This window comes from Saccopteryx leptura, chromosome 11 (assembly GCF_036850995.1).
Source record: "Saccopteryx leptura isolate mSacLep1 chromosome 11, mSacLep1_pri_phased_curated, whole genome shotgun sequence".
NCBI lineage: Eukaryota > Metazoa > Chordata > Mammalia > Chiroptera > Emballonuridae > Saccopteryx > Saccopteryx leptura.
The window spans coordinates 13,127,028-13,141,961 of record NC_089513.1 but is presented as its reverse complement, the minus strand read 5'-3'; the positions used below and the strand labels follow the sequence as shown (position 1 = coordinate 13,141,961).

The window sequence follows — 14,934 nt, the reverse complement described above, 5'->3', positions numbered from 1 at the left end:
GCACCTGTCTGTGGATGGCGTAGTACCTCCGGCCACACAGGAAGACTGGGCCTTCCTCCTCTGATCGCTCCCTGCTCATTGACTCTTCTCTTGCCTTTGTCCTCAATATCTTTGTGTGTGGGTGTGGTTTTTATAGGGTCTTTCCAGTGCTTGCTCTGTCCAGCCCTCGATCCTAAATTTGTTACTCTCAGATTACTCTGTAGAAGCTGCTCATGTTATTCCAGTAGATAATTGCGTATTCAGTTATTTTCTGTATTCATACATTCCCACGGTGAGCAGTGACGGGGCATTCTCTGTGTGCTGGAAGTCTTGGATGCAGAGATGATGGTTCATAGCTTCTGTTTTCAAGGAGGCTACGGGGGATGACATTTACCTTGAAACAAAAAGATAAACCCAGACTTGTAGAGTTCAGAGCTTTTCCTCTGGAGGAAGAGGTATACTAGTAGGTGTTTCATCTGTTAATGGAAATGTTTTTTACCTTGTTAGTATTAGTCATTAGAGAGATACAAATTAAAAGTACAGTGAAACACTATCCCCCCTACCCCCCTGCAATGGCTGCAATACAAGAAAATGGCAGCCCCAACTGTTGGGAAGGTTGCAAAGAGCGGCCGGAGTCCTGATCCACTGCTGATGGGACGGCAAAGCACAGCCCACCTGGGAAACAGCGTGAGAGCCTCTTATTTATTTTACCATATGACTCAGTAATCCCATTTCTAGGTATTTACCTAAAAGAAATAAAATCATGTGTTCACACTAGAACCTGCACGTGAATGTTGATAGTGGTTTTAATTGGTAATTTCCCCCAAATGGAAACAACCTAGATGTCTTTCGCCTTGTAAATGGAGAAACAGACTGCAATATATCCGTACAAAGGACTGCTACCCCACTGAAAACAAACGGGCAACCCATGGGCTCAGCAGCGCGGTGAGTCGTGGTGTGCCCAGTGAAGGAAGGCCGACTCACCCTACCTGCTGTAGCACCTCGTTCCGTTTGCTTCAGTGGAAAAGTGAACGTGGAGGATAGAAAGAGGTCAGTGGTCATCAAGAGCTGGGTGTAGAAAGAGGGGTTGACTACAAAGGGGCACGTGGGAATTTTGAGGGGTGATATAATTATTCTAGATTGTAGTGGCAGTTACTCAACTATATGTTTGTCAAAACTCGTTGAACTACACGTTAGAAAGACTGAATTTCACATTTTGTAAATTATACTTGAGTAAACCTAACTTGAAATTTTTTTGATGCAGTAAGGTTTTTTTTGTTTTGTTTTGTTTTTTGTTTTTTTTTTTGATATGTGCTATATTCACGTTTCACTAATCCAAACACTATGAGGGAATACAGTGAAGTCCCATTCCTGCTGTTGTTACTCACAGTCACCAGGTTTCTTGTGCATTTTGAAGTTTCCTGTATAAGTATCATCTTATATGTACATGTTCTCATTTTTTACTACTTCTCACACAGGACACATTCTAACATAAATTTCCAGTTCTTTCTCTATTTGGTATATGTCAGAGTTCTTTTCATACCAGTGCATTGAAGTCGTTCATTCTTTTCTATAGCCACTTGGCAAGAATGCTATTGTTGTATGAAGGCATATGCTGTATTTGACCAGTTTTCCTAGATTTTGGATCTGATGGACCCAGCCCCCCCATTATACACAGTGCTGCAGTGAATAATAACCTTTTATAGACAGTCAGTGTTGCTATAACTCTAGTGTTGGAAACACACACTTGTCTCAGTGCAGTTGGTACATCAGGGAGCCCTGGTAGCAGAACCCGAAGTCTGAATTTGCTCCTATGGGATTCCATCTCTGAGAAACTCTAGGTGGGCACGGAACCCTGGACTGGAGCCGCGTAGGACTAAACAAAACACATGCACCTCTCACTCCACCTGCGACCCCAGCTCCCCTGCGTTGAGTCCCACCTGGTGTTACAACTGCCCTCCGTCCCTCTGATTTCAGATAACCCTTCTTCCAACACGTCACAAAACTCAGCAGCCACAAACACACTGCAGGTCCCTTCCAAGGGTAAGTGCCGTTTTGATTTTGCAGTACCTGTGTGTTTCTTAGCCACTTGCCATGTTATTAAAACTATGGTACCGTTTTATTCAGTATACCATTGACAGCTTGAGTCTTATGCCCATAGCTTAATTTTTCATGGAAGCCCTGTAGCTTGTATCTACTGACTTTGCCTGGTGCGGTGATTTACAGCGTTACATGTGTGTTTGTGTTATGATAGCAGAACTGATTGTACCGTGTGTGGGTCTGTCTGTAGAATAAATTTCCAAGTGGAAGGATCTGGAGTTTAGAAGTTAAACTCCGAGGGATTTACATTATACAGTTGGGTTTTTTTCTCTTTCAGAAGAAAAAAAGGATTGAGCTGAAGAGTGCATGTGTCAGTGTGGTTTGGGAATAATTCTGTTCTCTGTAATGTTAAAATGCGGTGATTTCTGGATGCTTGATGGTCGATAGGGAAGGCCACTTACTTGCATGTCGGTGCGCGTCAGAGGCCCCGGGAGGCAGGAATCTCAGGCAAAGGTGAAGTGGATGTCTGGTCTTTTGCATTTGTGAAGAGGGGACTTTTCTCCCCCTAATTCTTTGACTCTGTACAGGAGGCCTCCGAGCCTAGAGATGAGAAGGGACTAGTTATCAGCACAGGAATGGCTGGTTGTGAAGAACCGGTGGCAGTCCAAGACACGCTGGTCACCAACTGCCATCTGAACACAGTGGAATTCAGAGGCTTTTTAAACCCCAGCGCTAGACCTTGAGCCCAAGGCGAGCTCATTCCGAGCAAGGAATTTGCTAAGAGGAACTACCGCTTTCTTTCCTAAAGTATGTGAAGAGACAAAAATTGGAAATTAGGGAGGAATTTTTCTTTCCCATTTATTTGAGAAGGGGTAGGGGAGCATCAACTCATTGCTCCACCTGGTTGTTTAGGGAGGAAGTTTAGGAAGTGTACCCAGGTGTTTACTTGATACATTACTGTAAGGCAGTGGTCCCCATCCCCTGGGCCGAGGACCGGTATCGGTCCTCAGAGAAAGAATAAATAACTTACATTATTTCCGTTTTATTTATATTTAAGCCTGAATGATGTTTTATTTTTAAAAAATGACCAGATTCCCTCTGTTCCATCCATCTGATTCACTCTTGACGCTTATCTCGGTCACGTGATACATTTATCTGTCCCACCCTAAAGGCTGATCCGTGAAAATATTTTCTGACATTAAACCAGTCCGTGGCCCAAAGAAGGTTGGGACCACTGCTGTAAGGTTTTACAGAAGTTTTCAGACCCTGCCAGCTTGTTATATTAATTTATTTTTTTATCAAAGATTTCTATTTAAAAACAAAACAACTAGTAGTTAGGTTAAGAACCAGGTTTATTTTCTGATTTTAGTAGGCTTATAAAAAGCCCACTCAAGGCCACGGCTCCCTCAATATCAGCTCACACTACATTGGGGCCCAAAGGAAGTAAATAAAGGACCTTAGAAGTTGTGACCGTAAGATGCATCCAAACCTGAAAAATGTTTTATGAGTTTTATTTGAGCCAAACGGACGACAATTGTCGGGACGCAGAATCTCAAGGGATTGAGGAGATGTTCTGGACAGTGGCAGTTTCTCCGGGATTGTAAACATTGGAGTCAGAGGGGAGGGCGAAGGCGTTGTGGAAACCAAGAAATCCCCTGGTCGGAGGCGGGAGACCAAGCGGGAAAGCCCTGGGATGGGATCGGAAGGAAACCAGTAGACACAGACTTCTTTTACAGACCCGGTATAGGATGGTTAAGTTAGCCACGAACGGGATAACTATCACAATGAGGGGACGTGAGGTCTCTGTTCTGGTGCCCCAGTTGTGCTGTGATATTCCAGAGATATGCTATTAGGTATGATCCTTTAGATATAAAAAAAGACCATAGACAGGCTCAGTGCAGGTGAAGACTGACCTTTGTTAGGGAAAAATACCACCCTAGGACGTGACTGCCCACCATGAACGGCTTTTAGTTAGAGAATTCTAATCTCAGACCATCCTGTGTGGTTACTTCAGGTCTCTGCGTGTTTAAGGCCGCCATGCTGGCCCCCCTGAGCTTGTCAAGTTCAGCGTGTGGCCCCTTTTTCTTCCACAAAGTTTTGAAAACAGAACGATGACGAACTTTACATTTTCTTAATACTTTTTCTTTTCATTTTTGTTTGATTGATGAAAATTGCTTTCTGTATATAACTTATAATATTGAAGATACAGTTCTGAAAATAAATTAGATTGAAGAACATTTAAATAAGGTAGTTTTTAAAATTTAGCGAGGAAGAAAGTCATTTGTTTTGTGAGGCATTGTGAACACAGCAGGTTTGATCTGGAAACTGGTGTTTAAACCTGTAATTTTCTTGTCACCAGTGATTTTGAAACCCTGCTTTATTGCTTTGGAGTGCTCACAGTTCATTTCTACATTTTAAAAATAAAGATGTTGAAAAAGAATAATATCTCACCCATTGTCAACTCTTTTTGAAAACAGTAATTACTTATTCAGCTAAGCTGCTCACCATTTAATTTATTCTCTACTTGAGGATTTCTTTATTGGAATTTCTCTGAAAATTTTGTTTTGCTGTTAATGTAACTACATCATAACAAGAAATGGAATATTAAGTCTGTCACCTGAAAAGAAAATGCAATTTGCGTTTCTCTGAGGTCTCTGACCCCTTGAATAGTTAAAAAGATATATTTCCATTTTCTACATCCTTTGAGGTTCTTTTACAACTTTGCTTTTAGAAATATGTCTTGTATTTTGATTCTTCCAGGCGATCTTGATATTGTCTATCTTACATGTACAAAGTTCAAAGGGAATTAGATATTAGTAGATATTTAAGTAACTTTATCAAAACATAAAAGTGTTCAGGACTGGCTGTTCTTCAGTTACAACTTTCTTCCAAATGTAACCTCGTGTTCCTTCTCAGGCTACGTACATCTAAGAGACTAGGGTTTGCTGATGGTCTGTCTGCTTTTCTTTCACACACATGAAGGAATACCTTTGGAAGAAGCAACAGCATGTCTCAGAGGCACCAGCTGGTTATTCTTTTAGTCTCACTCTCTTTTTTCCCCCCAGAGATTATATGTTGAGGAAAACAGTAAATGCAGGGTACGACTTCCATCTCTAAAACTGAAAAGAAACTTTCTTCTTTGCCTTTAGCTGGGTTCAGGACCCTTTTGAACAAACACCTGCCAGACTGACGTGCTTTATTTAAAAGACTACATTTCCCACTCTTTTCAAATGAAACTCGGACGTGTAACTTTACTGTTATTAATAATTAATAAGAGAACATTTATAGAGGATTTCTCTGTGTCCCCAAGCTCTGTTAACCTTTACTTCCACCGCCCTTCCCTGTGCCCGCTGAGGTTTGATCACAGGTGTGAGCGCTACCTTACAGTTGGGGAGTGGGTGTTTAAAAACTCAGCCACTTAGATTTGCTGACCAGCTTGACTAGGATGTTTGTCAGATGATGTAAAAGTAATTTTAAAAACATATTTAACATTTCTTTATCACTTAGCTCATGATTGCTTGCTTGCTTCTTATCTCTTTTTATTGCCAACAATAGTAATGTTTTTCGAGAAAACATATTTCCATGAGAACTTATTCTTCAGCCTTATTTCTGGTAAGGTCTGAGCCAGATGTTGTTCCGTTCATGAGGCTGTCCGCTCTTTCTTGATCTCATTGACTTGTGATACATTGTTTCATTGCAGCCAGCAGTGCTTATCTGGCCCAAAGAATTTGTTTTTCAGTTAAGTCTCTAATTTGACTTCATAGGTTTTGCCTGGGAATCCGTTGAGGTAACATAATGGTGTCTTAGCCAATGTGGGAAACTCTTAACTTTGATTTTTATATAACTCTTTATAGCTTTCTTTTGCATTCTGTCCAGCCATGTGCACCCCCCCCCCCCACACACACACACCCCATACGAACAGGCAATCTACATAAAGTGGCTTCAGATGTTTATGTTCTCGATAACCAAATGGTATTATCTAAAACAAAAGGCCTACCCTGGCTGAATGGCTTGGATGGTTGGAGTGTCATCCCCATAGCAAAAGTTGCAGGTTCAGTTCCCAGTCAGGGCACATACAGAAACAGATCAATGTTTCTGTCTCTTTCTCTCTAAAATCAGTCAGTAATTTTTTTTTTCAAAGGCCTTTTGGAAAACTCTTTTCTTCTAAGGAATAATCACTTAATCATCAAGTGAGAGAAAGCTAAGAGGTTGAAAATTAGCCAGAGCTTTAATTTAAAATAGCACATTGAAAGGTGACTATTCTTTCTGGATATAACAAATTAAATAATGTATCAATTTGGTATTTACTGAAGAGTTACGTTTTCATATATCATCTGCTTTTAAAAATAATATCTCTTTTGCAAAGAAAATTTATGTAATGTTGTCTCTTAAAACACCTGGGTGTTTGTGTTGAATGAAAAATGTAAGTGTTTTTGACGTGGGGGGGGGGAGTGTAGTTATTACTTTTATGATACAGTTTGTTTCATTCTGTAGAAACCAGTTTGTGCATGGCTACCCCAGCCCATAGTGCTAAACAGTTATGAGTATTTAGCTTAAACTCTTAGGAAAGAGTTCTTAATTTTTGAAGTGGTTTCTGTTCTCCTAAGTGACTGTCCCTCTTTCCCCCTTACTAAAGCAAATGAAGAAACACCCCTGCCGCCAGTGTGAGAAGTCCTTCAGCTCGTCGCACAGCCTGTGCCGGCACAACCGCATCAAACACAAGGGCATCCGGAAAGTTTACACCTGCTCGTAAGTGACCATTCCTCCTGCCAGAAGCACAGCCAGAGGGTTCAGCTGGGGTTCCCTCGAGGTTTTCTCTACTTTACCGTTAGTTTCCCATTCCCACCCTCCGTTCCATAGTCTCTGGGTTTCATTTCTCAATTCTCTTTTGTTGTTTTGACATGCCGTTTCACGATTGGACTGTAACACTTAAAACTATTGAACTTGACAGGAGTGGCTTCTTGCACACTCTGTTGGTTCCTGCGTCCCGGCTACTACCCAGAGTGCGTGTTCGTGGGGGTTTTGGAGAAGAGATGGAGTGGTCGCAGGTGCATAGTCGAGGGAGCTGCCCGCGTGGGCACGTTGACTTGTGTGCTTGGTTGACTCAGTGGTTCAGAGAGGCCCTGACAGGGCCCGGCCATGGACTCAGACCTAGGCTGACCGTTTGCCCCTTGGCTGTAGGTCGCCACCTAATGCAGGGCAGCCTTATCTCAATACATGCTATTCGCTAAGGCACCAAAGGTGTGGGACTGAGTGGACGGCATACCACTCACTCAAGATGGCCATGAACTACTTAGTATATGACGGTCAGAACTGGTTACATTATTGTTGGTGATACATTATTGTTGGTGAAAAAGCTTTGTTGTACACTAAAATAACATGCCTAAAGTGAGTTTATTAAACAAGCTTACTTTATTTAATTATTTTTTTTTCTTTTCCAAGTGAGAAGAGGGGAGATAGACAGACTCCCGCATGCACTTCAACTGGGATCCACCTGGCAGGCCTTATCTGGGACCAATGTTCTGCCCATCTGGGGCCATGCTCAAACAGAGCTATTTTAGGGCCTTAGGCAAGGCCATGGAGCCACCCCTGGGGCCAACTTGCTCAAACCAATTAAGCAATGGCTGAGGGAGGGGAAGAGAGAGAGAGAAGGGGGTGTGGAGAGAAGCAGATGATCGCTTCTTCTGTGTGCCCTGACCAGGAATTGAACCTGGGATTTCCACATGCCGGGCTGATGCTCTACCACTGAGCCAACCTGCCAGGGCCAAGGTTACTTTAGTTTCAGGCACTTTCCATGGAAGAGACAGAACCAAAAGACACAGAGGTCGTCATAGCCAGGCTGTAGCACGGAGGCTCACAAAGGTGGCTGTCAGGTCTGCAGGGCTTTGCTGTGGCTCGGTTAGGGAACGTTTCTTGACTATGACAACAGGGACGCAGACGTTCCTTCAGTGACATTGACACTGGGAGTGAATTTTGGAGAGATGAGCACATTCTGTAACAGAGTCTGTGTGCTGATGGTATTGAAAGAATCAGAATTGAGGGAAGAGCTGGAAAGGACACGGAAAGGAAGTCTGGCACGGCACAGTCCTTCAGGGTTGCGCTCTGTATTTTCCTGTGGAGTCACTGTCAGGCAGTAAAATGCTAGGATTGTGGCTAATTGGCTGTGTTCCTTGGTGTTGCTGCCGGCGCCCAGTGCCACCGGGAGAGGGTTACGTGAAGTCAGCAGGGGGGGGCAGCTGGTAGAAAATCCGTAGGAGCGTTTGGAGGCAGCAGACTTGGTTCTGCGTGAGACCACGAGTGCCGTCCATTCCCGGCGCTCCTGCGGTGCCGACGTCTGGCTTCCAGCATAGTGTCCATAATCACCATGGTTGTTAACGTGGCTTTTGTTTTTTAACATTTTTTGGCCTGTTTCATTGAGAAAACAGTAAATTCAGATTTTCCGAAGAAAAACTGTTTTCGTAATCTATGTTTTTGTTGGGGGTTTTTTGCATAAGATAAAAGAAAAACTTTTAAATAATTGATGAGTTTTGGGTGTCTCCTTCATCACTTTCTACATTTGAATCTCTGGGACTCTCACCAGGCACGTTGCTTTTGCGCCTTGGTGAGGAATTTGGCCGGGCGAGACCCTGTCTTCTCTTTGTCCCGGCAGAGGGACAAGCATAATTAGCTCAGCATGTAGGAGTCCGGGAGGGGCTTTCTTCCTATTATAGTGTCTTCCATGATGTGAATTCTGAGGGAAACACTCTGAGCCGTGGTAGAGGAAACTTTTGAAATTGAACACTCTCCATTTTAAAATGAAAGCCATCTAGAATTAGGAATGTAAGTGGTACTTGAGCCAAACCTAGAAAATAAACATTCCCTCTGAATCAAATCAGGCCGGTCCTATAAGGGCACAAACATGGTCAGAAAACTTTTTACCATGCTTCAGGTACCCCCCCCCCCCCCCCCCCCCCCCCCCCCGCCAAACTGGAAACTCTGACTTATAGCAAAACTGCTCTTTGACTTTGGACCACTGGTATTCACACGGGTCATCTCGACCCCTCTGTGGCGGGGAAGGTCTTCTGGCCACGACCGTGACCTTCACCGCGAGCCACTGCTCAGCAGGCAGGTCACCGTGCCCTCTGCCCACAGGCACTGCCCGGACTCCAGGCGGACCTTCACGAAGCGGCTGATGCTGGAGAAGCACATCCAGCTCATGCATGGGATTAAGGACCCTGACCTGAAAGAAATGACCGAAGCCGCCCACGAGGAGGACACAGAGATGAAAGAGGACACCAAGGTGGGCACTGCAGACGTTCTCTGTAACGGTGAAATCAGGTTGGCTTTGTGTGTGTGTTTTCTTTTTATTTAAAATGTTCTGTCGCTACAGCATTTAAAACATTCAAACTGTGCATAAAGGTATAAAAATAATAGGCAGTCTCTCCCGACACCCATTCTGACCTTTCCTCTCGCTCCTTTTAAGTAACCTTTGTCACATTTCTTCTGTGCCCTTCCAGAAATAGCTCTAGGGATCTACTTGCATAAATAAATCTAAAAATTTGATGTGGACTCACAGAAACTGCCTCTTGGCCAGAAGGAATGTATAAAAAGCTAGCTTCCTTTTCACTTTGAAAAAGTGGACTAGAGTCCTAACGAAAGTTGGGGCTCATTTTAGCTTCTCTTTGCGATGATGGAAGAGAAAAGGGCAGACTCGTGCTTGATTCTTATATCAGTGGTTAGTGAGCTTGGGTCAGACCAGAGAACATGTATGAACCTGGGCACAGGCGTGCATGTGCCAGGAGCTCTTAGAACCGAGCAGTGGAGACCTTTAAGACAGTGGTCCCCAACCTTTTTTGGGCCACAGACTGGTTTAATGTCAGAAAATATTTTCACAGACTGGCCTTTAGGGTGGGACAGATAAATGTATCATGTGACCGAGACAAGCGTCAAGAGTGAGTCTTAGACGGATGGAACAGAGGGAATCTGGTCATTTTTTAAAAATAAAACATCATTCAGACTTAAATATAAATAAAACAAATAATGTAAGTTATTTATTCTTTCTCTGCGGACCGGTATCAAATGGCCCATGGACCAGTAGCATTCAGCGGCCCGGGGGTTGGGGACCACTGCTTTAAGAGACCCTGCTGTCTTTGGCACCATGCCCACTGGGGGTGGACCTGGGTAAAGCCTATATGTATTTTCAAGGAGTTAATCATTGAGTCAAGGTGTCAGAATACAAGTCAGACTAATGCCATGTTAGATTGTAATCCTCTTCCTCGTGTGACATTCGGAGGGGTGTGTGAGGGGGAATGAAAGAATGCAGGTGGGAGCAGCTTCAGGTCAAGGTGGGTGAGGTCATACCTCCAGGTCAAGGTGTGTGAGGTCATACCTCCAGGTCAAGGTGTGTGAGGTCATACCTCCAGGTCAAGGTATGTGAGGTCATACCTCCAGGTCAAGGTGTGTGAGGTCATACCTCCAGGTCAAGGTGGGTGAGGTCATACCTCCAGGTCAAGGTGTGTGAGGTCATAGCTTCAGGTCAAGGTGTGTGAGGTCATACCTCCAGGTCAAGGTGTATGAGAGGCACCCTGTGAACTGGGCAGAGAAGTTAGGCTGTGGCATGGGGAGGAGGGGGTGTCTGTCCCTTTGGCGTGGAGTTTTGGAGATCAGGAAGTGAAGGGATTGACATGGGTCTGCTCTGGAAAGCTGGAGAGGTAGGGAAAGGTGTGACTTGTCGTGGCGGGGGCATGACCAAGGTGAGTGGGCAGGGCAGGGCAGTTACTGGACCAGCTGCGTCTTCTAGTGACTCCACCTTGGTTACAGAAAAGGCAAGATTCCTGGCCTTTCCTCTCCCACACGGCATTGTTAGTCCACCCAGCCCCTGCGTCTTGTCTCCCAGCCTCAGCTCTGCAGCACCTGGGCGCCCTGCCCCAGCCCCTTGGGCCTCTCTGCTGCCCCCAGGCACGGGCCCCGCCTTAGGCCTTTGCGTGCACAGCTCTTGTGGCTGGACCCTTTGCTCCGTGTGGTCATGTGGCCCCTGTCCTCCTGTAGCAGGCCTCTGTTCACATGTCACTGTCATGCCATGTGTCACAGATCACTGTCACGCCATGTGTAAACCTCCCCCGTCCTCTCCCATGCTGCCTTGTGTGCCTGTGTGTGACACGGTAGATTGGCTCCTTGGTTGTTCCTTGTCACGCTCCATTGGAACCTAAGTTCCATGAAAGACGAGGACTTATTTGTCCCCTGCTGGGCCCCTGGGTTGGAGCGCTGCCTGGTGACACGGGGGCTCAGATTTGTGGAGCGGATGGAAGGCCCAAGCCTCGGGTGAGGTGTCAGACATGCAGCTGTGACAAAGGCCAGGTCCTGAAGCTTACGGTATGCATGTCCCTGGCAGCTCTAGAGGCTGAGGGAGCTGCTCATGTGTCACCCACCAGCGGAGAGTGGCTTTCAGTTGTGTCTCTTTTTTCCTCAAAGGTTCCCAGTCCCAAGCGGAAGTTGGAAGAACCAGTTTTAGAGTTCAGACCTCCCCGGGGAGCGATCACTCAACCCCTGAAAAAGCTAAAGATCAATGTTTTCAAGGTTCACAAGTGTGCCGTGTGCGGCTTCACCACCGAAAACCTGCTCCAGTTCCACGAACACATCCCGCAACACAAATCGGACGGCTCCTCCTACCAGTGCCGCGAGTGCGGCCTCTGCTACACGTCCCACGTCTCCCTGTCCCGCCACCTGTTCATCGTGCACAAGCTGAAGGAGCCCCCGCCCATGACCCAGCAGAACGGGGCAGGGGAGGAGAACCAGCAGGACAAGCCCAGCCCCGAGCACGAGGCCGCCGATGGCGCTGCAGCCGACAGGAAGTGCAAGGTGTGCGCGAAGACCTTTGAGACGGAAGCTGCCTTAAACGCTCACATGCGGACACACGGCATGGCCTTCATTAAATCCAAAAGAGTGAGCTCAGCTGAGAAATAGCCACAGACCTTCTGGAAGGGAGATCCCTGTCCACATTGGAATAAAAAGGACATTTTTTGTTACAAAAAGTTTGCAGTATAATAGAGTTAACAGTACCGTCTAGGCTGTTGCAATATATTCTCTTTCAGGTCCCTTCTCCATCTGGTCGTGTGTATCTTCCATAAGTATTAAAACAGTATTTGAGTTGAGAAGAGTTTGTATGTATTTAAATGAATAACTTTTTATACTCTTTGTTACATGTTTGTATCAGTATTTAGTAGAAAATATTTTGCGTTTGGATGGGGTTTTTTTTGTTATTGTTGTTTAAAATTTTTCTTTTTGTAATTGTTCCTTTAAAACAGAGTTCTTCTCAGTAACAGGGGCAGTTCCTGAATTCAAGTACACCATTTTGTATGTTATGGATTTAAAAGGGTTCACTAATTTACAGGCTAAGAATAATGCCTTTTTTAGTGTTTTAAATTTTTAGAATTCACTACAGAAATTGTAGGTGATTGTGGGTCTCAAAACACCTAGGGACCTTCAAGTGTCTTAGCACTATCTCACCGTGCCTGCTCTGAGTCCGCACTCTGGCGGCGTGTGGCATCCTTTTTCCAGGCCATGCCGAACGGGCGACTAAAACACTTAGGCCAGAAATCAGGAATGAACGAGGCTCTCGTTAATTCCATCTTACGAGGAAGAAGGGCCTCTATCCTCAAGGTAGGAACAGGGGTGGGGGGTGGGGGGAGGGGGGGAGCGGGCTGCTTTCTGGTTAGATGCGCCAGGCTGACTTCAAGAGCACAAGGAGATAAAAAGTCACGAAAGGGCTGGACTACTGTCAAAGTTTCAAATACGTGTAGTTAGACCAGTAGATTTGTACAGTCAAGTTTCCGTCCTGTAATTTATTGACTCTTCTGTAAAGACGCAACTTAAAGATATCAAGTATTCCTCTGGCTCTTGACAGGAAGACAAAAATCCTAGTTGACGTAACCCTTTGCTGTCCGAAGAGTTGACGTTTTCTGTTCTGGGTGCTACTGCCAAACGCCTGGCACTGAGAGTCAGGATGGACGCACAAGCCCTGCCACCAGCCTTGGTCCGTGCGGCCGCCTGCGCACGGCCACTGGCCGCTCGATCAGCACTGAGCCACCGGGTTCGGTTCGGTCATTTCAGTAAGTCCACTTCCTGCCGGTGGTTCCGTTTCACGGCAGCTCCGCAGGGGCGCTCTTCTGTCCCTCCGTTAAAGTTCTCTGGGAGAGTTATATTTTTGGGGGGTTTTGTTTTGTGTTTTCTTTGGCATTTTATATCTTGTATTTATCCCTACACCTGTTTTGTATTTTTTTTTAAAGAAAAGCAATCCTTTTGTGTATATATAGGTACCTTGCATGAGATACTGTAGTCAATGTTCGGTTCCTCAAAAAGAAAGGTCTTGCTGCTGTCGGGGGTTATGCACTACATACATCACAACTGTATTAAATACATTTCACCTGTAAATAAACGCGGGACATTTGGCCTTTGTGCTTCTGTGAGAGAGTTCTTGATGGTGGGACTGTGACAGCTTCACGAAGTTAAGGAAGTGATTTAATTTCAGGGACAGGCTACAGGATATAACAGAATTCTTCCCACTCGGAAGAATGGCGCGTTCCGTCTCATTAGCAACCAGCTATTTCGTCACTTTCTTGTTGACCCTGCCAGGACATCGGTGTAATCCGAGGGCATGATTAAGTATTCCTCAACTTGAAATTCAACTGCTGTTACTTGTTATACTTGTATTGCTCTAAGTTGTATTCATAGCGCTTTCCTGTGTCTTTGCATTGGAACCTTGCAATAAATCTGTGTGGTGGGCTGCACAGGTCCTGCTTGCCTCGTTTCACAGTTGAGGAAGCTAAGCTCAGATTAAATTCCTTGCCTAAGCCATCATAGCTGGTAAGTGGCTTTGCGTATTAGAACCCGGATATTCTTGCTCTTAATCTAGTGCTCGCGCTATGTGTTTATGTACATATTGGCAAATAATTCATTTATTCCGCAAATAAAAAATATGTGCAAAACCTGATACTATAATTTTTATTTGTGGCACTATGGCTTTCTAAGATTACATGGAAGTCTGTCTCTTCATAAATACCCACAAATGCTTGGTAATATGAAATTAGCAACTATTAAATGCCTCATTGAGCCTCAGAAAAGGTTTTTAAAAATGTCCAGATGTCCAAAATGAAGATGGAGTGAAACCCAGAGTAGAAACAGCACAGGATGCTGTCGTCCTAGAGGGCAGCTGGTGTCTGACTGAAGAGGAAACTGGGGAACTGGAGGTAGATCATGAAGAAATTACTGAGACTACAGCACAGAGATAAGTATATGAAATACAGGAAAGAGATCAGAAGTCACAACCAAATGAGAAGCTCTCACAAGCTTAATATGAGTTCCAGAAAGAGGGGACAGAATTGGGAAGGGCCATTGTGGAAAATCCTTAGCCACCACTGAAAGACATGAATTCTTGGGTTAATGTGGTAGACACAGCAAAATCCACTGGGACTTAAGAGTCCTACCTGTGCTTTACTAGTTGTAGATGCTGGTTGTGGCTGTAGGTGTGGGCATTTGAGAAACGGTAGCGTCAGAACTAAGGCAGAAACTAAGGTTTGCTGCATGCATTCTTTTTTTTTTTTTTTTTTAGATTAGCTATTATTTTATTTTTTTTTACAGAGGCAGAGATAGACAGGGACAGACAGACAGGAACGGAGAGAGATGAGAAGCATCAATCATCAGTTTCTCATTGCGCGTTGCGACTTCTTAGTTGTTCATTGATTGCTTTCTCACATGTGCCTTGACCGTGGGCCTTCAGCAGACCGAGTAACCCCCTGCTGGAGCCAGCGACCTTGGGTCCAAGCTGGTGAGCTCTGCTCAAGCCAGATGAGCCCGTGCTCAAGCTGGTGACCTCGGGGTCTCAAACCTGGGTCCTTCCGCATCCCAGTCCAACGCTCTATCCACTGCGCCACCACCTGG

At 45.0% G+C, this 14,934-nt stretch overlaps 1 protein-coding gene across 10 annotated transcripts in view; it reads left to right on the top strand.

Moving 5' to 3' along the window:
* ZNF532 (zinc finger protein 532) overlaps window positions 1–13,987 on the top strand; it is a 103,714-nt gene extending 89,727 nt beyond the window's left edge. For all 10 annotated transcript variants that reach the window (XM_066353248.1, XM_066353244.1, XM_066353250.1 and 7 more), the window contains 3 exons: window positions 6,656–6,768; window positions 9,151–9,298; window positions 11,470–13,987. In XM_066353248.1, coding sequence (XP_066209345.1) covers window positions 6,656–6,768; window positions 9,151–9,298; window positions 11,470–11,961 — 753 coding nt within the window. In that variant the 3' untranslated portion in view covers window positions 11,962–13,987. The remainder of the gene's footprint in view (window positions 1–6,655; window positions 6,769–9,150; window positions 9,299–11,469) is intronic.
* Window positions 13,988–14,934: the final 947 nt, after the last annotated feature.